This window comes from Mustela nigripes, chromosome 2 (assembly GCF_022355385.1).
Source record: "Mustela nigripes isolate SB6536 chromosome 2, MUSNIG.SB6536, whole genome shotgun sequence".
Lineage (NCBI taxonomy): Eukaryota > Metazoa > Chordata > Mammalia > Carnivora > Mustelidae > Mustela > Mustela nigripes.
The window spans coordinates 111,188,235-111,214,883 of record NC_081558.1 but is presented as its reverse complement, the minus strand read 5'-3'; the positions used below and the strand labels follow the sequence as shown (position 1 = coordinate 111,214,883).

Here is a 26,649-nt window from a genome sequence, read left to right as displayed (position 1 = left end):
GAGAAAGCGGGTGGGTGGGTGAGCCTCTCTTTGTGGATTTGTTTTTAGGCACACCCAGCTTCTGCCTGCCCACATGGTGGGAGAGGAATGAAGAGCTGGTAACCTTGGCTTCTGCACCAGCTCAGGCTGTGTGCTGAGGGAATTGCTTCATTTCCTTAGCAACACTACCTGCGCCCAATGTGGGGCTTCAGTTTAGCCAGATTGGGGATGGCATGGAGCTCGGTGAAACCCTCCAGCTTCATCTCTGTCCATGCCAACCCAGGGGAATTCATACTGCACTAAAATGCCCACACCTTCCCTTTCCATTTTGGAAATCCAGATCTTGCTGAGAAAAAGGGGATCAGCCCCCTTTTTGACCCTTTTGACCTAGATCCTCTCCTGCGGACGGCCCCTTAGCCACTGGACTGGTGACATGAAACAGATTGGAAGAACCATTTTCCCTTTCTCCTCGGTCTGCCTGGCCTTCCTAACTGGTCAGCTCCCTGGAAGAGACCCCTACCCCTAAGGGTCCCCTTTAGACAGCCCAGAAACATCAGCATTTCTACCTGAACTTCGAAGACTTTTTTTTCACCAGGTAGCACCCTGATTGGGAGAATTTCCCCTGCCCTTTGACTTGAACTGCCCATGCAATCTTTCCTCACTCCTGCTGCTCTTTTCTGCATACTTAATTGCTTTGTCTATTTATCTGGGTTTCATCTGGACCTTCCCACTATGGAATGTTCATTTTATATCTGGAAACTGACCCCAGGGCCTGTTCCAACAGGGTCACCTCAACCACAGGAGAATATAAATGCTAAATATGGTCTTCCTCTTCCTCCCTACGTATTAGACTACCTTCCACGATGAGATGTAATTTTTCATTACAGGATCCGTGTTTTACCTTTTCCAACCCACACATTCCCGAAAGAATGCGGGTAGCATTCATTTCCAACTCTGTGTACACTGCGCAGATGTAAATGGTTGTGAGGTAATCCATCAGGTAATATGGTAATAGCTCTATAGACTCATGTCTGGAAGAAGCTCTTTGTTTATTAAAAAATCTTCAGTGGGCTAGACTACCTCTCCCTGCTTCCCAGACTCACTGCCTTCCCTTGTAGTTACTAAATTATACCTGTGCTCCCTTGTATGGTGAACAGAGGGAGGAGAGTGTGAATACAGAGACAAAGCCCCACTTCATACTTCAGCTCCATCACTGTTAATTATGTGACTGTTGGTGCAGGCCACTTTGCTTCTCCGCAAGTTAGTGTCCTATCTAAAAAATGGGAATAATAACTCTTGCTACACAGAGTAGTCTGTCCAGGGAGACTGGGTGTGAAGAAGTCCGGTGGCGAGCAGGCAGGAGCGGTGGGACTGGGTTTCCATCATGGCTCTGTCACTTGCCAAGTGGGTGAATTTGAGCAAATTTAATCTCTCTGAGCCTCAGTTTTGTCACTATAAACTAGGGATGCCAATGCAAACCTTCAGGTTTCTAAGAAGGAATAAATAGGATATTTGAAAAACATCTAGCACAGTGGGATAGATTAGAAACATAACACATGTTCTCACTCCTTTCTTCTCTGTACAAATTCAGGTGCTGGGTGAACTTCGCATGATCACGCCTGACCTTCCTGGGATAAATGAAAGAGTTTCTAACATCTAGCTTTTCGATGTGATATTTTCCTTTCTCATAGATCTCACTGGTGTTTTCTTCCTAGCTACTTCTCTCTGATGTCGAGAGTGTGTCTCTCTTCATTGATTTCTGAAGGAACTAAAGGAGTTCTGTTGGATCTCAGGACAGAGGGCAGAATGCCTTTCATGGAGGATGTGTTATATGAATGGGATCTTGTAGAAAGCTGAGGAGGTATTCTTCGGCAGAGAAGGGGGTGTGGAGAGCAGGGGCAGAACAGAACGACAAAGGCACAAATATGCATGTGTGTGATATGTTGTGGGTAGAGGGTCTGAAGCAATTGTTTATAAAGTCACCCAGGTGTCCTGGCTCACAACAATCGGAATTTTCTTATGCAAAGAACACCAGGATTTTTTTTTTTTTTTAAAGAGGATCGCAAAAAGCACGTGGTATAGAATCCTCTCACATAGGCCTAAGCAATTTAATTAGCAGAAAATGAGGATTTATTTTTTTGTGTGCTATAAAACCACAATGTGAGCACATGTCTGTGAAATAAATAAGCTACTGAAGACACACGATGGGCTGTTCCTGAGGCTTTCCTACAATTTTTCACCAGGGACTTGTTTTTTCGCTCTGCCATCTGTGGACTCTCACTAGAGATAGGCAGAGCTGCCAGTGCCAAAGGTTTAACAAAAGTCAGTGGGAGAAAACTTAACATTGAGAAAATTGTATCTTTGAGCATAATTTGGACAAGACTCCATTATTCTATTTTAGTGAACGAAAATTTCTTTCCAGTTGATGGGACTTCTAAGGTTCCACTGAAGGGCAGCCTGCAGGGTGGAGAGGGCTGGGCTGGAGGCTGGGGTGAGGGTAGAGAGAAGGGAGGGGGGGGGGGGGGTGAGGAGGGGAAGTAGAGCAGAGAAGGGTGAGTTTGGAGGGACCTGGGTAAGGACCAGAAGTTGGGTAGTGAAGATCTGAGGAGTCTGGATCTGATTCCTTGAGGGAGATGGAGCTATGGTAGGGTCTGGCATAACGGAGTGACACATGAAAAGGGGAAATTTGGGAAAGACACATCTAATGCATATGAAGGGTGGCTTGAAGTACATCAGAACAGAGAGGTAAGAGAAAAATAGATCAGCTGTCAGATGAAGAGTTGGAGGGGGGGATTTTAAAAAAACCAAACATTCATTCTAGATGCCTCCATGTCTTGGATCAGAATGCTCCAAAATGCAAATGAACAGGACAGGGTCTACAAGAAGAATGGGGAAGATTGGCTATGGGCTATTGGCCGTCTGAGTGCCTCAGAATGGTTGGAATCAACACATTTCCTTCTGCTGCTACTTTCTGCCTCTGCTAGCTTGCATAGTGGAGGGGGAACAGAGTTCTAAATTCCTCCAGTAAGTGACTAAGCTCGCACCAGGTTGGAGAGGAGGCTCCTGTTTGCTTACACCTCTGCCTCCCTTCCCCCATGGGATTTCATCAAGAGCCCCTACTGAAGACTGACCCTGAATGGTAGAGGTCAGTGCAAGGCATTTTGAGCTCAAGTCCGGGATTGACAGGGAACAGAATTCTGAAGCCTGTTACATTTGTTATTTTAAAAGATTTGGTACATTATTACTTGTCAGGGAGTAGGATCGGAAGTAGACATTGTTCTTTCAACTGGCAGGCTTACATATCTATCATGATACTTTAAAATTTTTTTAATTTATGGCTTAATTCCAATCAGATATTTAATAGCCTCACTTTTTTTTTTTACAGTTTCCCCAGAATTGTTTGTTTCTGTACTTTTTAAAAAACCAGTCTTCTTAATTCACGAACACTGGGGATTTGGTCTTTGAAAAATTCTAAAAACATATCATACAAATTATGAAATCATTATATACTCATTGTGTACAATTAGGAAAATACAAAAATGATTCAAAATTAACAGGCACCCATAGTTCCAGAATTGAATACTGTTAACATTTAAACATATTTCTTCCCTGGCTTTTCTCTTCACTGTTTTACATAATGGAGATATATTTTTTAATATATAACTTTGCATTTTGCCCAAGATTATAGGCATGTCCCCAGGGCATTAAAAGCTCTCATAAATTTCATTTTTAAGGTTTGCTTAGTATGCTTAGTTATGGCTATAACATCATGTACTTGTTTTCCTGAGGTTGGAGATTAGGCTGTTTCCAATTTTTTGAGATTAAAAACAACACTACCATGACAATCTGTGTGTGTGTGTGTGTGTGTGTGTGTGTGTGCACGCGCGCATGCGCTCGTACACGTGTTTTAGTTTTAGTACAGGTGTGACTGTTGGAGATGGGGCCAGACCCTGTTGCCTATGCCAGATGATGGTCCGCTGCCCCCTTCTCACTGTGAATGACAGCTGTCAGCTGAAGGAAGGGCTACTCTGGAGGTATCCCCCAGACCCCTGGAGGAGGTGTTGCCCTGGTCCCTGGAAGAGGCAGCAAAGCCCAGAGCACAGGGCTGTTGTAAAGGCATCAGAGAGGTCTTGCGATTCCATTTTGTAATGGAGGAATCTGAAAGAGAATTCATTTTCAAAGGAAACATAGAGGTTTTCAAGAAGTCTTTTGAATTGATTGGGTTAGTATTGTGTTGCTTTTACATGTGTTAAAATTTTTAAAATTGCATGTGTTAAAAAATAGAGGATCTAATGAGGGAGAGAATAGCAGTTGCTTTGAATAACAAACTAGTAGGAATAAGCAGACATTGGCTTCCTGAAGTTCTGTGCAGGCTGGCTCTCTTGGTGAAACAGTCCCCTGGAAAGGAGTTTTGGGGTCAGCAAATCAGAATTCTGGCTCTAGCTGGGTTGCACTGGGCAAGTTGCTTGGCCTCTCTGAGCCCCAGATCCCCCCACCCTTCTGAAATGAAGCAGATGACGCTAATATTTTTCACCTGCGGTTTGTTGAGAGGCTTCAAACACCAAGGAAGGATCTGCGAACGGCACAGAGACTGTGCCCTAAGAAGTAGCTGAGGCTTGTTCTCGAACTGGAATCGTAGACAGGTATGCCTGGCCTCAGGACAGCTTAACCTGGAAGACTCAGACTTCCAGTGCCTAGACATGCAGGGGGAAATCCTGGGTTATATTTTCAGAATCTACTGCAGGGACTGAAGTCACGCCTCTTGAGGCATTTACTAAATGGTTGCACTCGGACACCCTGGGTTTCCTTAACTGATAGTTCAATGCTGTGATTTTTTTGTCCCAGGCTGTAAGCAGGGACAGGGCCAGGCTAAGGGAACACTGAAACATTGCATTCTGGGGTCAGATGCTTAAAAACCCTGCAATCAAACCTGAGGCCATATTCGGCAACAACTGTATCTGATGACAGCTTATTATGGAAGGTTGTGAACTTCTAAGAATCCCTTAGTAGGAAACATACAAAATGGAAATCTCCCTTCCTGGTTTTCCGCAGCTAGGAATTTTGTTTCTTCCTGACTTCTCCAACCATTCTGCCTGTTTGTTAAAACACGGATCCATGGTGTATGTTGGTGTGTGTGTGATGCTCGGGTGAGCAGGAGGCTAGCTTCAGAGGGCCAAGGAGATGGAGAAGTTCAGCTCACACACATGCATTTCTGGGAGGTAGACTCTCCATTAGTTAACTGGGGGCATCCAGCAAAGTTTTCTGGTGTGAGTGTGCGCTGATGTGTTTTCATGGGTTTGGCTCTTCTGAAGCTGAGGAACAATGGGTAAGAGAATCTTTCCATGACCTGTCATGTCTGGGATCCTGACAGGCCCAGAGGAGGGTTTTTTGTTTGTTTGTTTGTTTTTAGGATTTTATTCTTAAGTAATCTCTACACCCAACATGATATTTGAACTCACAACCCCAAGATCAAGAGTCACATGCCCCACTGACTGAACCGGCCAGGTGCCCCTGGAGGAGTAGGTTTTCCTTAGAAATGTTCAAGGGGAGTCATAATACCTAGTCTTCATTTGCCCTTGTCTCTGGGAAGGAAAGAGTTACACCTCCTGCCCCCACGGGGGACATTTTATTTTCGCAGTTCTTTGAAGTGCTCTCAGAGAGCTAAGCATCAGGCCCAAGGCAGCTCTGTGTATCTTTGCAACAGATTAGAACATATTCACATTTTATTTGCTCACAGAACAAATATTTCCCTTGGAATGAAACCGAGGCCGCCGAGCAGGATCAGGCAGGACTAACCGTGAAAGAGCGCCCCCCCCCCCCCCATCTCCCACCCTCCCCACTGGGGTGGCCAGGCCAGCTCAGGCCTACACCAGTGGTTCTCCCCCTCATCTCATGTAGGCCCTGCAGACTCGTAGTGATTGATTAACTGAGTCATTTATTCATTTAGAAATAATTATTTGGGGGCACCTGGGTGGCTCAGTCTGTTAAGCATCTGACTTCAGCTCAGGTCCTGATCGCAGGGTACTGGAATCGAGTCCCAGGTCAGGCTTTGCACTGAGCATGGAGCCTGCTTAAGAGTCTCTGTCTCCTTCTTCCTCGGCCCCTCCCCCTGGTTGTGCACTCTCTCTCTCTCTCAAATAAGTAGAAAAATTAAAAAAAAAAATTATTGAGCCCTAACCACAGACCAAGAGCCATACAGTTTGCAAAAACAAAAAGAGAAATGGACTCAGTCCTCAGGGCTCTCCTAGTCCAGTAGGGGAGGTGAGATGTTTATATATGATTATCTCTAATCAAGGTGAAAGAGATAAGTCTTCAGAACTCAGGAGATCAAATGTTCTGAGGTGGGTATTTATTCTGATTCTGTGTTGGGTGTGTGTAAGGATGGGGGGACCAATGGGAGGTGTATGACACAGTTGGCGTGTTGTATATGTGTCTCTGTGTGTGTGGGCTCTGTGTGTGTGCATGTGTTTGTAGTGTGGGGAGTGTACCGTGTACATGTTCAAGGGAGTAAGTGTACATGTATGTAGTAAGTGATGGTGGTGAGTATGGGTGTGAGGGTGTGGTAGTGGTGATGGGTATAGGTGTGTGATGATGCTGTGTATGTATGGGGTGTGTGTGTGTGTGTGTGTGTGGTGGGTATTGATCATGGTGGTCGTAGAAGTGAGGAAGGGATGACTTTTAGTCAAAGGAAGACTTTTGGGGTAGATGTGTATGGTGTGTGTGCGTGTGCGTGTGTGTGTGTGTGTGTGTGTGTGTGGTGCACTTGTTATTGGTCATGGCATGGTAGGACAGAAAGAGGAAAGGCTCAGTGCCCAGTGAAGGTGGGGAGGAGCAGGCTGGTGGTGACGGGGAGGGGGAGGGCCCAGCAGGCAGAGGAGCTGTGCCAGAAAAGGCCTGGAGATGAGAAGACTCTTGAGGGGGTGTGTGAGGGGAGGGTGAACAGTCAGAAATAAGCTAGGAGGGAGTGTTTAATTTTGATAACTGCTTTCTTATCCAGACAATGGCAATTTTGCTTTCCCCAGCTGTCCCTCTTCCTGAGCTCATGTGAGATTCTTGGTTAAAGGAGCCAGTGCCTTCCCTGAGGCTCAGCCCCAGCTCAGACTCGGGCCTTGCGACAGAATCTCTGAGCGATTCCTGGGTACCTTCTCCACCTGAGTGGTTGCCCCAGACGTGGTTCCAGGCACTTCCAGCCTCCTGAGCTCAGAATAGCAAAAACAGGGTCTGCTGGGCTTGGGGCCTGAGGAGGTTGAAAGGCAGGAATCCCTGAGGCAAAGGTCAGAAGAAAGGACAGTGTGGTCTACCTGCTGGGACAGCAAGGGGATTGCTAGCTTCCTCATAACTCACGGGCTACCCTGGCTGGATCTGCATTTTGTGGAGCTTTTTAAAGAACAAACAAGGAGACAGATGGTAGGAGCTGGCTCCCTTTCTCAAATTTTGGTTTGCTTTTCATTACTTTTCCCTCTCTCGATAGGGACAAAGCTGCTGCAGGATTCAAAGTTGGCCAGATAAGAATGATTTATTTCCATTTCATTAGACAAGGAACACAAACTAACATTTACAGAAAGTCTGATGTTTGTAAGATACATGTCATCTTCATGGTTACCTATGAGGTAAATATTATCACCCCCATTTTATAGATGAGGAAATCAAGGTCAAGAGAGGTAAGGTAAATAGCACGGGATCACTCCCAAACTTCTGCAGTGAGCTCCCTGTAACCAGTCACCTCGCTGGAAGCTGAGTCTCAGTCTGTGGGCCACTGAGACTGTGCTCTTTTCATAATGCTTTCGGAAGTTTAGGAGGAGGCAAGAGCCAGTGAAATGAGGATGTGTTTTATTGTCAAATACTCAGGTTCAAACCCAAGCTCTTCCCTGTACTGCTCATATAGGCGAGTTTGGACCCCTTCCTTCCTTCCTTGCTTCCTTGTCAGATGTCCGTCAAGGGCCTATAATATCCATGTCAAACAGGGAGCCGGAAGCCGAGAACATACCAGTTAACTCCATGGTCCCAGCCTTCCTAGACTTCCTAGACTTCCTTCAGTCTGATGGATAATGCAGACCATGAAGCAGGTAGTCATGACATAGTTGGAGAAGGGCTGTGGTAGGGGGTGGGGTTGGGAGCGCCCCAGATGCGGTGGGAGCACCTCGAGCTTCTCTGGCACAGCAGCTGCTCCCCCCAGGCTAGCGCCGTCATGTCAAATAAATACTGGGTTTTGAAGGCTTCGTCCAAAAAAAAAAAAAAAAAAAAAAGTTAAGTATTTAGCTATTAAATTAACTATTTCAAAGTATTTGAATTTTATTTAAAGTTGTTTAAAATTATTTGAAGTATTTAAGTGTTTAGTTATTAAGTAGTTAATACCTTTTATATTAATTACATGTGAAAATGATAATATCTGGGAAATTTTGAGTTAAAGAAAATATTTTATTCAAGTTCATGCATCTGTTCCCTTTTGCCCTTTCATGTGGTTGCTAGAAAATGTAAGCTTACATATGTGGCCCTGTTATATTTCTATTGAGCAGCTTTGCTCTGCAAGAATAAGAACATGGGATGGTATTTCCTAGCTTAGCACAATGGTCTGAGATCATTTGCCATGTGACCTCCGCAGGAAGGCGCGCGAGAGATGAGTAACATGTTCTCTCCCTTCCCATGACATGTCAGGGGCCACTGTTCACTGCAGGACCCTTGGCACTCTAATAATATGGAGAGGGTGTTTGGTGACAGCTACAGAGCTTCTGGTTCGACCTCCTTGAGGATTCCTTAGTCTTTGGGTCCAATATCTTGACACATAACTCTCCAAATCCTTCCTCCCCTTCCCCACCCCGTAAAAAGCAGGGCTAGCGATCAAATGAAATAGATGTTGCTTAATGCCATGCCCATAGCCACCTTTGCTTTTCTTTATTGTAGCAAAGGAAAACCATGTGAAATATCTGGAGTGAAATCTGATGTCCAGTATAGTCATTGGATTAAAGGAGAAGACTCTTTGGGCTAAAGGTAAGGTCTTTTTCTACATTAGATTCACGAAACTGGGAGAAGTCTTGGGAATGGACTAGTCCAATTCAGATGCCCGCTTCTGGGAAAGTGAGGCTCTGAGAGGCTAAGTGGCTTGTCTAGGGCAGCAGAGCCTGCAGAAGTAGGTGGGTTTGGAACCAGTCTTCCCCCAACCCCCAACATGCCACACCATGTTGTCCATTCTTCTCTGAGATGCTCCCTTTCCAGCTCCTTTCTCCTTCCTTGTTTGGTCCTTCATCCTCTTCGGCTGCATTTTCTCATTGATCCATTGTCTTCCCTTTAATATACGGGGTGGCAGAAGTGGGAGTCAAAAAGATCTAGACAAGTTCAGGGATGGGCAGAAATTAACAAAACAAAATGGAACAGAAAAAAAGATTTTTTTAAAAAAAGATTTTATTTATTTATTTGACACAGGAGAGAGAGAGAGAGAGAGAGAGAGAGAGAGAGAGGGAGCGCGTGCCCAAGTAGGCTGAGGCTAGATCCCCGGACTCTGGGATCATAATCTGAGCTGAAGGCACACACTTCACCAACTGAGCCACCCAGGCGCCCTGAAAAAGACTCTGAATAGACACTAACAAATGAAGCCGAGGAGGCTTTCTTGGCCTTAACAAAAGTTATAGTGTAAAGGCATCATGGGTGTGTATGGAGGGTTCGGAACCTCAGGCTCAGGGCATGAGGCCTGGCCCATGTGGCTTTGGAAAAACCTTAGCTTCCTCATCTTTTTTTTTTTTTTTTAAGATTTTATTTATTTATTTGTCGGAGAGAGAGAGAGCACAGGCAGACAGAATGGCAGGCAGAGTGTCAGGCAGAGTCAGAGGGAGAAGCAGGCTCCCTGCCGAGCAAGGAGCCCAATGTGGGACTCGATCCCAGTATACTGGGATCATGACCTGAGCTGAAGGCAGCTGCTTAACCAACTGAGCCACCCAGGCGTCCCTAGCTTCCTCATCTTTAACCACCCTCCCCTAGCTGTGCTGAAGAGCAAACAAGGCCGTGTTTCCGAAGGGACTTGGGGATCAGTAAAGCACCACCCCAGCAGCAGTGACTGGCCCTCACGGGAGGTGGGAGTTGACCTCTGTGAGAGCCATCAGGCTGCCAAGGAAAGCCAACGCAGAGCCTGGAGCCTGGAGCGCGGGGTGTGTCTCTGCCCGCTTCTGGGGCACTGCACTCTGCTCAGTTCTGGCAATCCCATTTTAAGAGGGACCTTGGCAACCTGTTGTTGTTCCAGAGAAAGTCGTAAGAATAGCTTAGGGTCTGAGCGTCATGACATATAATGGGTGATTTAAAGATTCAGGGGATGTTTGGTCTGGAGGGGGAAAAAAAAAGAGGACGGGGTTGCTGTTCTGAGATAAATGCGCGCTGTCCTGCTGCAGGGGTACGGTGTACTGTGGGTTGCTAGGGGCCAAGCCGGGGCCCGGGCTTGGGAGTCCATGGGAGGCAGACTTGGGTGTAATAGGAGCCTACCTAAGGCTCAGAGATCTTCTGGAGGGGCTCCCTGGAAAGGAGGTAGGCTGCCCACCCAGGGTAGTCTAGAGGCAGAGGTGGCCGTGCACAGGACAGGGACCATAGAGCTGAGACCCGCTCTGGCTGAGAGGTCAGACTCGGTTCTCTCTGCGAGCCCTCCAGTCCGAGACCACCATTTCTCCTTCGAATCTCTCCCGTTTTTCTTTCTGCACTTCCTTACCACGTTGACTCTCTTTGACTTTCTGCTCCCTCTGTGAATGGCTTGAAGATTTTAGATTCAGAAATAGTTCGGTAATAATTGATAGTCTGGTTTAATGGAAAGTAGGAGGGAAGAACATCTAAAAACAAAGGCAGTTTTGTTACTTTTAAAGGCATACAGTAACCTGTTAAGTGGGGGAAGGAGCAGGAACACGGTCACATGTGTTAGAAAATCTTGTAAAGGCTAAGGCAAATGGCTTATTTCTCACTATTGTTTAAAATGCAAACACAACTGCTAAGGGCCTTTGTTCCTGAATGGACCAGAATTTTCCTTGTTTACCCAATTCTTTCCCTAGCTATGGAGACTGGTGAGTGTTACAGCGGGGCGGGTGAGACCGTAGCTGAATGTCCCCAGTTGAGTGGCCGTGGAGCTATTTCCAGAATTTCGTCCTGTCCCCAGTAGCAATGATGCCTCCACCTCACAGCGCCCCACCTCAAACATCCCCACCGTTATTTCAGAAACCTCCACCTAGACTCCAGGGCACAAAATAGAATTCGGCAGATCCAGGTAGAAAGGGGAGGGAGTGGGTAGGAGTGAGTAACATTTTGGCGAGGTTCCCTGAGGCCAGAGTCCTTGCCCAGCCCTGAGGATGACAGCAGGGACCCAGAGAAGACAGACTTCAGGACCTGAGTTCTGGGTCTTTTGGAACACTGTTGGCCACTTGTGGCAGGAAGAACCTGGAGAGGCAAGCCAATGGCTCTTTGGCTCCTGAGACTGGCCAGTCAGGCCAGGCTGGCCAGGGCAATGGGGGTTGCAAAGGCAGCGGAGGCCGATGACCAGCCGCTGGGCAACCACGGCCTCCTCCTCCGGAGGCTGCCGCACCATCGTAGGCCCCTATCCTGTAGGCTGCCAGGTTGAGACCCTGCCTCCTTGCCTAACCCCGCTTGGGTGTGACTTGGAAGCCTTGGCTGGAGACGGCTCAACCTAGAGCCGAGCTGATGGACCTGTTGTTGGCATCTTTGTTCTGGGGTGAGGGGTCAACCCACTCTGATGTGCAGTCCACAGCCTCACTTCTTCCCACATCTGTCTCCTCTCCGGGTCTCTCCTTGTCTCACGGCGTTCTTCCGCAGGCTCTGGTTTCTGAGCTCTCCTGAAATGCTGGCTTGGCTCAGTCCTCTCAGACAGGTCCTGCCCTCCCCGCAGGTTGCGGCACGGTAAGTGTGAGGGTCTATAGACTGACCCAGATTTGAGGGTCCTACTCTCAGAGCCCAGGATTCAGGAGGTCTGAAAGGGCCGCAGATCCAGACCTCAGGTGTTTCTGATGTTAGCAGTCCCTGCCCCCCGCCCCCCTTGGAGAAATACTGGTTTAGAGGAAAGAGTGAGAATTTTGGGATTTGAGAGAATAACTGGGTTACTTATTATGTTACTTGTTGAGCAAGTTAATGACCCTTTCTGAGCCTTGGTTTCCTAATCTGTAAAATGGCTCATTACTTCATAGGGGAGTTTTCACATATCAATGAAATGAAGACTTTGAAATGTCTAATAAAGGCTTATTTAATAGGATTTTCAGCTTCCTCTCCCCATCCTGCAATACCAGGAAAGGGGCGACAAAAATTTTCCCTTCTTCCCAGTTCTGGCCTATCAGTGGAACCCCTGGCAGTGGGCACCAGTGAAATGCCACGGAACAGTGTAGAGGAGCCTGCTTGTCTCCAGCGCCCTGTGGCTGATCAGCCGATCCCGATTTCTCAAGCAATGGCTTGAAAAGAAACCACCAGGAGGTCAGGGGTCAGCTGTCCGCTGTCATGTTTATTTGTAGTAAACTGCAGAGGGAAGACACACATACACACAGTACATTACAGAAGAAGTCCACGGCACTCTGGCAGGCGGACAGGCAGGCTTGAGCAGGCAACCACCGCGACAGAGAAGCGTATCTACGGGCGGAGGAGGCAGTGGAGATGGACGAGTAAGGAACAAAGATTCTGGACCCTGGCACTGTGCCAGCCAGTCACTGCCTCCGTCTTGGCAGGTGAGTCTGCGTTTATGGGCCGCAGGTGAGGTGTGTTAGGACCTTTAGCTTCAACCTATGCCCAGGGTGACCCCCAAACACTGAGGTCTAGCTAAGTTCTCTAAAAGGAAATGGTGCTTTTCCATGGGTGGGAATGGAGTCTCTCTGAACACATGGGCAATAAGAAAGGGTAAAATAGGTTTGAGCCACAGAAGGGAAAATGTTTACACGTCAGGGATTAAGTATGTGTGTTTGTATATGTCTGTGTGCGTGTGTGTAAACGTGGAGGGCTTCTCAAAGAGTTTCTTTGTAAGGTTCTTTTTTTTTTTTTTTTCATGTTGGTCCCCCAAATCAGCTGGATTTCTGAGCATGATCAATCCGTAAGAGGGAAGGGAAGATTCTTTAAAGGGCTAAGGGTAGCCCTCCAGAATAGCAGGGCTGGGGGAAGCCTTGGGCCTGGTGGAAGACCCAGAAGAACAAGGACCATGCCCCCTCTCCCATGGCCGCAGCGTTTACTCCAGGTAAAGGCAAGATCGTTGAAAAGGGAAAGTCTTTAGAGGCCCCTTGTTTGATAGATGGAGAAAGAGAGGTCCCAGAAGGACATGTCCAAGGCCACGTGGCTGAGACAGCGCTGTGGCCCACTCCCCATGTTGCTCTTGTTTCCCAGGCAGGGTTTCATCTCTCGGATCATCCTGGCACGTGGGATAGCTCCTTCCACAGCCGCCTCTATGGAACAGTGGCCAGACTTTTCCCAGATAGAAAGGTCTAACTTGTTTCCTGCAGAGAGAGAAAAGCATCTGTCAGAACCCCTCTAGTAGTGGCTCCTTTGGGACTATGCTTACTGGCTAACAATAACACTTGCCCAGAGATACCTACCAGGAGTGGAGACTGATAGTACAAGAGGCACAAAAGGTTACTTGTTCCCATTCTGTGGAAGAGGGCAGCTGTGCTAGAAGCTGGGTCAGCAACTTGCCGTTAGACCCTCTTCTCTTTAGTTGGATCTCCTGCCTCTTGCCATCTGAAGAAAGGAAGAAAGAAAATTCTGTAGGTTTTACAATCTGCCTCCTTGCCTGGTGACCTACTCTCTAGGCACACTGCCTCCATCAAGAGTGTGAGTCATCTCGGCAGGTTCACACAGATCCAAAAGGGCTATCAGGCCCTGTCCAAGGGTAGACCTGGCTTGCCTCCTTCCCAGAGGCTGGGAAAAATGACTCTGGAGAGGAATTCTGTATATGGTCACATTGGAACCAAGGTTGAATGACGCCTGTTTGAAACTCAACTACGATCAACAGACCACAGACTTTGTACTCCACAAAGCGTGCAAGGCTGAACTCGAGGACATCGAAGGGAGAGCCTTTCCAGCAACAGGGGGTTGATTCCCGAACTTTCTGCTCAGTGGACTTTTTGTGTTAACTGAGATAGTTGATCCAAAATGGCAACTCCAGTAGGATTACGCTTGTGGGTTATTGCTTAGTCTGTTTTTGTTGATTTCAGAGAAGTCACACCCACCTCTCTGCCCTGGCCTCCGGTCCTCCCTTTGTTCCTGATTCTGTTGTTTTCATAATGAAGCTAATACTCTCTGGTCTGGGATATTCAGCTATGTTGCTTTCATTAAACTTCCCAATGGTTCTCTATCCAAAAAGGTGCTCTATGCCCGAGATGTGACTCAAAAGGGAAAAAGAAAAAGAAGAGTAGTACCGAACAGAGGGGTTTCAGTTAGACATTGGAGATCATTTCTGGATGGGAGAAGCTGTGAGACACTCAAATTACACCCTGAAATCAAGCTCTGGACTATGTTCTCTGATCTTCCCTGGGCTTTTTCAGCACAGCCTTGCCTGGAGATAACAAAGTGGGCAAGTGTCCCCTTAAGATCCCTGTGATCCTCTGATTTTATGTATGAAAACTCTAAAAATAGTATCATAGGAGAAAAGGGAAGAGAAACATCACAAGAATAAAAGAAGAAAAGGTGGAAGAAGTAGGCATTGGGGGTGGATGGAAGTTGGGAAAAGCAGAACGCAATGGGAAATGGTGGAGAAAAAGCAAGAGAACTGCGTTGAAACAGGTTAAAGACCCTTCTAGTGCCTGGCAAATAGACATTGGTTAATAACAATATTTATTGATGGATAAATGAACAAATGTATGAACCACCCTCTCCGGCCCCATCTCACAGGTGGGAAAGCTGAGACATAATCTGACACTTGCCCATGTCCCTACCACTCCTTGGTGCCAGGCAGGAAATGGTGCTGGCCCCAGGAGAGGAGCAGAGGAAGAAGAGGGCATATCCCTACTTGCCTATGGGTACACCCTGGGTCATGGCCTGTGAGGCTCAAGGAGGAGAATGAGGAGCCCCGGGCTGAGTTTCTCTGTCTTGTCTGGCACTGCCCTGAGCGGCCCAGGCCTGGAGTGACTGGGGGCAGAAGGGAGCCCATCACTGCCAAGGGCACCCACTCCTCCCCCTCCTTTTCTTCCTTCAGTGGCAGGAGAAGAGCCAAGTTCCTTCTCCTCTTGGGAGCTATGTAAAACATTCCCTGACTTTGGACTTTGGTTTCATGGCCTTCCCTTTCTCTCTCTCTCTACCCCCTTCTCTTTGAGTTTCCACAGTGCACTTCCCCCAAATTCCCCCAAAGTTTCTTTCCTCCCTCAAGACAACGGCATCTGGGAGAGGAAGGGAGTTGTCACCAAGTCATCGGGAGGCAGGATCAATTTCCTGTGATGGGAACACTTGAAAGACCTCCATAAATGTTCTGTTTCTTCCTCTGGAGGAAGAGGAGGATTTCCATCTTATTTTGTCTCTCTCTGCCCTAGACCTTGCTCGCAAACATCTCAGAAGGGACATCAGAGAGGGAGTCCTCTGAGATGTCAAGGCAGCTTTGGCCCTTACAGCTCTCACTGCTCCTCCGGGGTGAATGAAAGCGTATAGGCTCCTCAGAGACAGAAGCTGAGAGAAGGGATAGAGCCAGTGTGAAGGGGCTTGACACATGCCGGTGGATTCCGTCCTTTAAATACTATTTCTGCCCCTTGGGAAAAGTCCACCAATTTGAATCACTGGGATTTGGGAGGGAACACTGTGCTTCCTTCTCCCTGCTACAAAACCACTACTGAACAGGAGTACAAATCAGCCTCTCTGTTCTGAGGAGATAGAGAAGAGAAAAATCACATTGCCTAGACAAGGCAAATGCGAGCATGCTCCTGGGGAAGGCCTGCCAAGAGCTCTTATATAAGCTCCAATGAGCTCATGTGTTTTCTCACCCATCAGCGGATCTTGGGCTTGGGCTTCGGGGCCCGGGGTGAGGCTGGAGGAGGGAGCTCAGGAGAGACTGTGTGCTTCCAAAGAGGGGGCGCTCTGGGAAGAAAACACGTTCCTACTCTCTGGAGGGTGGAAAGGATTTTCATCGCCGAGTCAGTCAACAGAGACTTGCCTTCCTTATGGCAGCAATGTCATGGAGAAAGAAGGTGGTGCTTGTTCTTATGAACCCCATGGTGTGGGGAAGGGGGTAGTGGGGTGGGGTGCTTCATGAGTCAAGAGGTAAATGTGCCCTGAGGGTATGGATAAGGAAGCTTTTCCATCGGATGCGTGGAAAGCCAAATGCGTGCTCAGTTAGGTCCACCAGCCACAGACTGGGTATCAGGCCTTGGTCTCCAGTTGTTGAGGCCACCTAGGCTGTTTTGAATAGGAAACGAATTTCATTTATTGACAGAGACAGGCTGAACATTCTGGAACCTGCTGTCACTCATTCTGCCTGCTTCTCTTTTGTTCGGCAGAGTCACTGAGCCAGCAGACCTTTGCAAGCAAACTACCCAACCACCTTGCCCGCCATCTTGTCTACAACATCTGCAGTTCGCCTGCCCTGACCCCAGCAACAAAGCACAGAGCAAGCGCCTAAGTGAGCCAGCGCTTCTCAACCAAGCTTCCCAGACGTTCTCCTGGGAGTTGATGTACTTCCCGTTCAGTTATGCCCCAGTGGAGGGGGAGGGCCTGTCTGTGCATCTCAGCAGCTTACCACCACCTGCCACCCTGCTGGGTCTAGTGCCTTGCTCATCACATGGTGGGGGCAAAAACCACAATGGTCTTTTCTATGATTAAAGGAATCTGCTGATAGGATGTTTTATTGTTTTACCTGTGCCCAGTCATTCTGTCATTACCAACGTTTTAAACAATTTTTCTTTCAAAAATAAGAACATGCAGTGTTCATGTAAATTTCTACCTCCACACAAGTGCTTTGTGTTTTCTCTCTGGCATCATTATTGTGTATAAGACTTCCCCACTTCCCCACTTTGTGTCTTTTGAAAATTTAGTTAATGTGCGGTTGCCTTTCCTCTCTCTGTATCAATCAGGAATGTTCTAAATACAGCTAAGACCTTCCTTGGGTTCCACCCAAAACTTACTCCTCATTAATTGTTAGAGCGATGTCCTGATTAACTTCTATTTGGGACTGAGAAATGACTGAGCTTATGAGAGCTCCCACACATCTTCTGACAGCAGTGCCTTTCCCACATAAGGAAGGATCCCCTATAATGATATAGGTGTAAGTATTTTGGTGTGAGATGTCATGACATCTGTAATTTACTTTAAAATACTTCAGTTAAAAAAAAATGAAACAAATATGGGAAGATGGTAACGACTGCTGAATCTGAGTGACAGGTATATATGTTCTCATTATACTCCTGGCTCTGCTTTTCTGTATGTTTGAAAATTTCCGTAATAAAAAGAGATTATTCCCAGATATTCTAATTCAAGGAAGTGTATTTAACCTGGATGGCCATGGTGGGAAGCTTTAAGAGGCTGACAGGAAGAGGGAGGGAGGTGGGATTACTTTATCCTTTTTATCATTTTTTAATCATTATCATTTTTTATCATTTTATATTTATCCTTTTTTATCATTACTGACATGCCTGGTGGTAACAGAGTATGATAATAGAAAACCTCAAACAGCAATTTAATAACATCCCCTTTTATTCATCCCTTCCATGGACATTCGTTGCTCTGAGTTAAAAGATCTAGTTAGTTCTCAGTTCTTTTACCTCAAGGACTCAGGGAAAGAGGAAATATTTACCAAGAAAATTTTTCTTTTCTTGAAGATCATGCCATTTTCTGGTAACCACTTGGTACCAGTTTTCTTAAAAACTAAAAAAGACCAAAAAAAAAAAGTTCATTAATTATTTTGAAACTACTAATGTTTAATCCCTCAACAGAAAATGCTCACTTTCTGGAGTCTTTTTCTGGATTGCCATTTACATTGCGAAGTTTAGAAATTAATTTCCTTTTGTCTTGTCTAAGGAAAAAAATTATTTCATTACCCTTCAACTTATATAATTCTTGTTAAGTTTCCATTTTTAAAAGGATTTTTGGGGGGTTTTTTGTTAAGGAAAAAGTTCAAAAAATTTTTTTGCATCATTCTAGAAGCAGTCTCTTTACCCCAAATTATGATTTACCCAACAGATTTTTAAAAGGATGTTTTGAACTCTGTTCCACCTTTATGTATCAGTTACTGAATTCGGATGTTTGACTTCCTGACCTCATTTCACTTTCTCCTGGTCCTTAATATGGTCTCTGTGTCCTTTAAGGTGATCTTTCCTACTATGTGAACACCCTGATCTGGTGAGTTCTTTACCAGCTGCCATTGTTGACTGTCTGCCGTCTGAGCAAGGTCCTAGGACCAGGCCCAGCTGGCGCCTTGGAGAGAGGGCCTAAGAAGAAACGAGGGTAAGGTGCGCACGCACCTTCCACAGCCCAGATCCGCTCCTCCTCCATGGGCCTCTGCGGCTGTTTCCCACTCCAGCTTTGTGGACTCGGGTTTCCAGTTTGACACGGAAGTCAGTGAGTTGTGCACATGGGCTTGGTTTGGGGTAGTTAATCCCTAACCCGGTGCTTGGAGCTCTGAGGAATCAGCAGTGGTCCTGCAGGCACAAGCCTGGCTTTGAAGAGGAATACTGACAGATCTGCCATGGGGAGATTTGCTCTGTTCCTCAGTTTCCTCGTCTGTTAAGTAGGGAACCATATGCCACCAACTTCATTAGAGTGCCTGTGATATTTAACAGTGGTCATCAAAGTAATAGGTTTGGGACCACACAATAAATGACAGTTATTTACTAGCAATTTCATTAATGCCTGGACATGCCCATCTTCCAATTAACTCAACTTTAAGCTGCCTTAAGAAAAAAAAAAAAAAAGATCTGTCGGTCCTTTCTTTCATTTTTGAACTATAGTGCTCAGTTCCCTTGCCCAAATAAATCTAAAAAAATAAAAAAAAAAACTGTTCTCCAGTTGTCTTTTCATCTCTTGAATCTGTACCTTATTATGCCGATCTCTTACTGTGTTGTAACTACACTTTTGCTGCCTTTTTAGTCTTTGTCCATTCTGACCCGATGGCTAAGAAGTAGATTGCAAATATTTCTATCTTTCTGTCCAAGCTGAATTTCATTTTTTTCTGAATCATGCAACTGCCCTCCATGTGACCTAGAAAGCCCTTTGATGATCCATATTTAGCTGTGTCCATCACTCAACAGATGTCTGGGTAGTTAGAGGCCCCCATGAGCTCCCTCTACATCCTGTGGTTTCAAGTTCCCGAGTTGTTAGTTAAAAAGCTTTCATCGCCTCTACCTCCCCTTCCCCTACCCATTCCAGGATAGAGGGGCAGATACCCAGTTTAGCTATTCATTCATTTAAGAAATATTTACTCATTACCTACTACATGCTTGGTACTGGGTTATACGTTCTCTTCTTTGCTTCCAACTTGCGTTTTCCTCATTTGGAACATTTAGAGTTGTCCTCATATTTTCTGATTATTTCTCTAGAATCTGTGCTGAGTATCCAATCATATGGTCTCTCTTAGCTGCAGGGCTTCCTGGTCCTTGGGAGACTTGAGGGCTTCCCTGCAAACTCTGGTGGCTTGCTGTAATGCACCTGTCACTGCAGCCACAGATCTCAGGATACGTGGGCTCCATTTAAGGGAGCTGAGCGAGCTGATGAGGCCGCAGGGCTCAGCTTGCCATTCTGCACCACAGGCATGAAGAATGAAGTGGTGGCCAGTGTGGATGCCCAGCAGGTTAAGCCGTTAATTTCCCAAACCCCTTGGTTCTCTGTGTCCCTGGTTTCCCACAGAGATCCCCATGAGGAAAGAGGCCTGTCTGCTTTTTGAGCTCTCTGGATCTTCCCATTAGATAGCTTCTCTTGGCATCTGAAAGGCAGCCTGCCATTCTGTTCTCCTGCGGAATACAGATGGCCCAGCCCACGCCTATCACTAATGAGGAGCACATGCAGAGCCTTCTTGCTGGAGGCTCCCTTCAACAACACCAGCCCTCCTTCCCTGTGCAGGCCAGTCACCGTTGACCATGGCATTTATGTCTGAGAAGGCTGCTTGCTGCTCTCCCACCCACGGAACTGAACAGAAAATCTATTAGGGAGCCCTGGGAGACGTTCCCATTCCACTAGAATTTGAAACATTGAAGATTAAGTTTTTGCTGCCAATCTGATTGCAAAGTTGAGGTTTGGGGTTCCAGCTGTCCATGGAGGCTGTTGAGTTTAAATATGAACAAGCACTGGAAGTTCTTTAGAAGGAACGTGGTTAGATAGCTATACAGAGGTAGACCTGATAGATCAATTTGCTAGCGCCATGTAACCTCACCCAGAATGATAGTAGGGTTGGGAACGGACAAGAATGTTAAAAGCACTGAAGTATAGTAGTAAAAGCATTCATTTTTGGTGAGACAAATCCATGTCAAGTCTTAGCTGTTACTACTTACTATCTTTTTGACCTTGGACAAGGTACTTCACCTTTCAATGCACTAATTCCTTTATCTGTGAAATAAGTACAATGCCCATATCATAGGCTGTTCTGAGGATTAAATGGGACAGCACATGAAAAGACCTAAAAGACCTTGACATGGTGCCTTGTATCCAGTAAGCAATAAATGGGAATTCCCTTTCCTGTATCCTTTTCCTGTTTTCTCTCTGTAGCACAAAGTTGAAAGACATACTCCAGCATGATGGGACATCAAGGTGAGCTACAAACAATGGCTCCATGTGAAATTCTATACAATTCTGCTCTCTTGTTTTATCTAAAACTTGACTGTTATTTGAGATGTAGGATGGTTTCTTTTTTCTTGTTATTGCAAACCAGATAAAGGTCTGATATTTGTGACTAGAAGAGTTCCACACTGACAATATGGACCCCAATAGAAAGGCAGGACCTTTTTTTGTCTAAATACTCAACCTCATTCCTTTAACTCTCTAAGCTATTGAGGGGACATCACCACCACTAGCTGTCTGTGGAGGATGTCAATGATTCTAGTCAACCCTGCCATGTATTAGGTGTGGATTATCTGGTTAGTACCCACTGATCCAGAAATGTCTCTGGGAGTCATTTTCATTCTTTCAGAAAACAGGGGATACTGAGGTAACCCTTTCAAAAGGAAGTAACAGATATTGATTTAACATTATTGCTGACAAAAACAGTTTCAATAGCTTGTTGAACAAGGTAGATTGATCATTGCTTGTTCCCCACCCAACAAGGTCAAGACCCTTTCTGTAAGAGCGAGTAAACTATTCACTCCCCTGGAAGGCAACCCCTTCCCTATTTGGCCAGTTCAAAAAGCAGGCATTACATTGAATTCAAATCAACCTCTCTAGAACTGTGCTGTTTAGACCTGGTTCTGTTCTTTGGAGCTACACAGATGAAGTCTGACCCCCGGCAGCTATGATGTGTCCCCAATCCCTCCTTTCCCACCCACTAACCCCCAGGGGGCAAAGAGTTCAGATCCTTAATTATTGCTTTAAGGCATGTAGAGGGGAAAAATAAAAATATTTAAACAGTCAATTAGAAGAAACTAAAGAGTGTCTTAAGACTGGAGACTCCTTGTCCTAGAGAAGTTCTTTTTGGAACATTATTGCTAAGGATGGTTACTTGTGTGTCCCTGTCTTTACTGAGAACAAAAAGAAGAAGTGGTGGGCATAAAGTAGTATTTCTATTCTATAGATGTTGGAAAACAAATAAAGGACCCTATAATTCTTTACTGTGAATTCTTAGAGTTGAGCCTCTCTATGTCTCTCCTAGAAAGGGAGCTAGTACTTGATCAAAGAGCTCTGTTTTCATGGAACATTTTATAGCTACTAGCATTTTGTGAAACATGTCTTAGGAAGTTATGGTCTCAGATATGCTGTGGAGACTTAGACATTTGAAATAACTTCCTGATTGGTTATTGTTGAATCCTGGAAACTGGTGGCCAAGGAACACTATGAAGTTTCTTTCCTTGGAGTGTTGGTAGACTCTTCCTCCCTTCCCTCTCCCCTTGATATTAACATGAGGCACCCACTTGACTAGGGATATTAAGGTGCAGCCCTGGGACGTAGGGAAATCTGAAAGTCTAGATCCTTCCCAACCCCATGATTCTATTTTTATGAACACAATTGTGGTGTGTTCCACGGAAGGTACAACCTAGCTGGGACAGGAGGTAACTGAGGATTTTGGCCAAGAGGAGAGGGGGCTAGAGATGGGAGAAGTTGATGCAATTATTTTTGTCAGGAATTGGAACCAAAGCAGCAGGAGAGAGTAAGTTTTAAGACTCTCTGGCAAAGTAACTTCCTAATCTGTCACTGAGTATGTGTAAAAAAGTGATTAGTGGGTCTCTATATTTATCATGATTACTCACAAATATGTAATTTGCATAATATATACAGCACATTAAGTACTATGTCACCTTATATAATGTGCATATGTATAATGTATATGCATGTTATGTAACGCCAGTCTGGAGGCTCTTCCAGATTCTGCCAAGTATTTCCTAATTTATTTGGCAATTTTAACATATCTTTTCCATCTGTGGAAAGAACTATCTTGAGAGGAGCTGGTCTCTGACCTGAAATATAATCATTCTACTAAGCCTATCTCCATTCTCAACTCACTGGAGGAAATCCACAAAGACCAAGCCATAATGAGATGCAACTCTCAGCTGAATAGTCCAGGGGCAACACAATGTATTGAAGACTTTCTGTTTCATTATTTTTATTGCTGGTGGGGTAGAGCCGTGGGGGTGGGTGGGAACAAGTCTGTGGCATGGTTACAATCAGAACAGGATGAAGAATAAGGGACTGGATTCTGCCCTGATTTCCTAACTGTGTGACTTTGAGAAGTCACTGAACCCTCATTAAGCTTCACTGTCTCATTAACTTCGAGATATTAATACCTTCTCCACCAACCTCTGAGATTGCTGGGAGGCCCACTGTGGTGAAGTACTCTGCCAGAAGAAACCACGGTCACAGTAGTTAAGGGATGAGTTGCGATAGCACACTAAACAACAACACTAGACTTACCGAGGTTACCAAACTGGAAGTACTATTCCACTGCCTTGTTATACTCTGTGGCTCTAGGGGGGCCTTGGGACATGTCTCTCAGGCAACACTCCAAGTCCTGGGCACCAGACTAGAACAGGCAGGGGCCACTCTGACTTGTGAATCTCTGAGACTCAGTTTCACCTGTCCACAGTGCCACATGTCAACAGCCTCAATCTTGGGGGATCAAGGTCGAAACACACAAAAACCTGCTGTAAATATCTCCGAATCAGTGACCTCAAATCCGAATCTGCCTCTGTTTCAAAGTCAAGTGTCTTCCAAGATAGTACCTGTTGTTATTCTGGAGCATGCTGGTCTGTCCCGTCACCAAGGATCCCATCATTCAAGACATTCTTCAGGTGGCCTGGTTGTCCCCTCACCCACTATTTCGCGCTGTTGCATCCAGCAGGGTGGTCCTAAATGATTGCTTCCTTCAGAGTTAGGATCCGTGTGTACACACGATCTTAATTTCCCTTCCTTGTGCGAAGCTCCTGACTCAGTGCAAGGAGATTAGAGAGAGTTCAGTGGAGTGATGTCGAGTGGGCCCACATGTCCTCTGAAGACATCTCGGGGATGGAGGTCCAATGGAGCAAAGGTGCCAAGGCAAATGCTCTACACAGACTTGCCCTCGGGGAAAGGAAGGCAATGCTGGCACCAACTGCATGAAGCCCACTGAGCACTGCTGGGACCCCTCTGGGAACTGGCTGGTAGCACCTTGCAGAAGGTGCCTTGGTCCTTCTTGCGCGCCTCCAACTGAGGTCATCCCTACAGCCAGAGGCATTTCCAGACTAAGAGGCTATCACGACCATGATGAGTTGACATGTGGAGAATTTAATCTCATGATCTGTCTAGTGCCTTCAACCCAGACCAACTTCTTACCAGTTCAGGCCAGAGAGCATCTCTGGGAAGCATCATACGGCACTCATTTCCTTGTGTGGGCCTGTCCCATCCAAACATGTGCTACACATTCACTCTTCCCTGGAAACCTGGATTCAAATGGAATAATTTCTCTGTGACCAGAAATGACCCTATTCTAAGATGTGTGGGTTCTTTTCTCTAATAAATATCCTCTCAGTGGCACCTACTCCCAAACCACATTAGTTAAGATACCGTGGACAAGTCTCTTAACTTTCCTGAGACTTGCTATTTCTGGCAAGTGGGAGAGTAAATTCTGTCCAGCATATCTTTCATGGCTGTTTTGAGAATCCAGAATAGGAATTCTCAGTCTCTTTACGATAAGAAGCTACTTTCATTTCCCTTAAGTCTCATGATCGCCATGGGGAAATGTGTCTTAACAATGAAATGGTGGAATGGGGGAGTAAAAACCTTCTTTTTCTTTCCCACTTTCTGTTCCTAGTCTACAGATTTTTTCCCCCCAATCAGGAAAAGTCCATCATTAAATAAATATATATGTGTATATATATATATATATATATATATATGCTACATATATGTACACACATAAGACCATCAGAAGGGCTCTCAGGCCAGGCTCTGGGAGTCATAGGTCCAAAGAGGCAGGTGGGAACCACCTGATGGGTTGTCTCCTGGTCTTCTGAGCAAAAGGCCCTTCCTTATCCTCTTCTCTGCCTTCAGGAATAGTCTGCCACCAGGGCTTGGAACTCAAACAGGAAACACGTTTTGGCTTGAAAAAGAAAGAAACTGGGGGTGGTTTTTTTTTTTTTTCCTTCCCTTTTTACACAATATTATGACACCAATTTGAAAAATAAATCCCAGTTTCTCTGCTTTCCCTCCCAGGTGTTCACAGAACTAAGAAAATAAATACCACATCTAAGGTGTGCTGTGAAGGCAGCTCTGGGGGCTCTTGGAGCCGTCTCTAAACAAACACACAGCCACCAGGAGAAAGCTTTGGGAAAATAACAAGTGCCCACTGACAGCGTGGAGAACCAAGAATGGAAACACAGCTTTCCACAGCCTTTCTGCCTCCTCAGCAAGTTCAGGGAGAAGTTGCCGCTTGAAGGACGACTAAGAAACCAACGTGAGCTTGCCGAGCCCTGCCAAGGGTTGTGCTCTGAGAGCTGGAGGCCGTCTGTCCCTGTACAGAGGGACCTTTGTGTAAATTCTCTGGAATGGGAGCTCTTTTCCTTGGCCGCATCCGATCTCAACATAGGCAAGAAACCTGCAGCCTGCTTCTTGCGAGCGTCCATGAGGGAACTTGCAGGACTGGTGGGAAGAAAGGGGGGATTTCTCCTTCAGTCTCAGAAAGTCCCACTCATGGCCTTCTGGGAATATGGAGGTTGCCGTATGAGCCAACCACACCCTGGTGGGCCCTAAGTCCATTCAGAATTTTCTGTTGGTGCTGGATCTGTTGGGGTGTGTCCATTGTTGAAGCAGAGAGAATGTAGGGCAAGATGAAGATTTCTTCCTGATGGGTGGCTTTGCTTCCACTGGTTAGAGATGAGTGTGCCTGTGTGCGTGTGCGTGTGTGTGTGTGTGTGTGTGTGTGTGTGTGTTACAGTCTCTTGTTTTCTCTCTTGGTTTAACTGGCATTTGGCGTATTGTTTAGTCTTTTGAACGGCTCTTCCTCCTCAGTGAAAAGAAGCTGCTCTTCTGGGGAGGGCCCATCATCATAGGCGCTTGATTCTTGTGAGTAATTTTAATCTAAAAGCAAAGAGGCATAAATGAATTAGTGGCATGCAAATCCCAGTAACTTACGAGGGAGTTGCAGAGGATGGAAGGCAGGCCAGCTTTGGGTTGGAACAAGCCCCATGCAGAAGGACGACTGTCCTTGAACAGCTTCAAAATTGGCAACTGGACCCTCACTGGGCCTGGAGTTTGGCACTGCTGGAAGTGAGGGGCGGAAACACTGGGGAGAGACAGGTGTGAGCTGCCCACGTGGTGATCAGCTCGCACCTGTCTTGTGTCCTTGCTATTCATAGATTCTCAAAATGTCACAGCCGGAGGAGATCTCAGGGACCATCTCATTCAACCTCTCTGCAGGACAGATAAAGGAATGGAGGCCCAAGGCTCTAATGAGCCTTGGATTAGCCTAAGGTCCCACAGAGAGGACAGAACAGCTACAGTCCAGCTCTTAGACTCCTCACTTCCACTGCTCCAGGCGGTACACAGATATTAGCCAGTCAACTTCAAGTCAACCTTAGAGGCTTTAGTCTGACATCTGACCCAAGCCACATCATGTGGAAAGTTTCAAGTGAGTCCCTTAGGTGTTTCCTCTTTTCTTAGCTTTCCAGGAAAAAAACCAACTTTCTTTTTAAAAGCTTCTTCTTCTTTTTATTTTAGGTTTTACGAGTTTTTTTTGTGTTTTTTGTTTTTTTTTCTCCTGCAGACTTTAAGTCAGTTGGAAGTGAAAGACACTGGTGAATCCTCATTTTGGTCTTTTCTTCCCAAACTTATCCTCAGGGCATGGCTTCAGAACGCTAAATCCCTATTTCAATGTGGCCTGATGACACTGCACATTACTAATCTGCATTATCAGTCCATCAGCATTTATCAAGTGTGACACATGTCCAGAGTAGGAAGATGATGTGGGAACAACAGGCACTTAGGATTCAAGGAACTGGGTTTGGGCCCCTGATCTCCTGTTTCTTTGCTGTGAGACTCTGGACGAATCATTTAACCTTCAAAGCCATGCTTACTGAACTGTAAGATGAGGGTAGTAACATCTGTCCTGTTTTCCTCACAAAGTTGTTG

General features: G+C 46.0%; 1 protein-coding gene across 4 annotated transcripts in view; it reads right to left on the bottom strand.

Annotated features, from left to right (window-relative positions):
- Positions 1-12,431: 12,431 nt before the first annotated feature.
- The window catches only part of DGKG (diacylglycerol kinase gamma), a 210,199-nt gene continuing 195,981 nt past the window's right edge, over positions 12,432-26,649 (bottom strand). For 2 of the 4 annotated variants that reach the window (XM_059391333.1, XM_059391335.1), the window contains one exon: positions 24,425-25,599. In XM_059391333.1, coding sequence (XP_059247316.1) covers positions 25,501-25,599 — 99 coding nt within the window. In that variant the 3' untranslated portion in view covers positions 24,425-25,500. Of the gene's footprint in view, positions 13,428-13,525; positions 13,669-24,424; positions 25,600-26,649 lie in introns of those variants that run through there. The other 2 variants (XR_009402469.1, XM_059391334.1) reach the window with 2 other exon arrangements.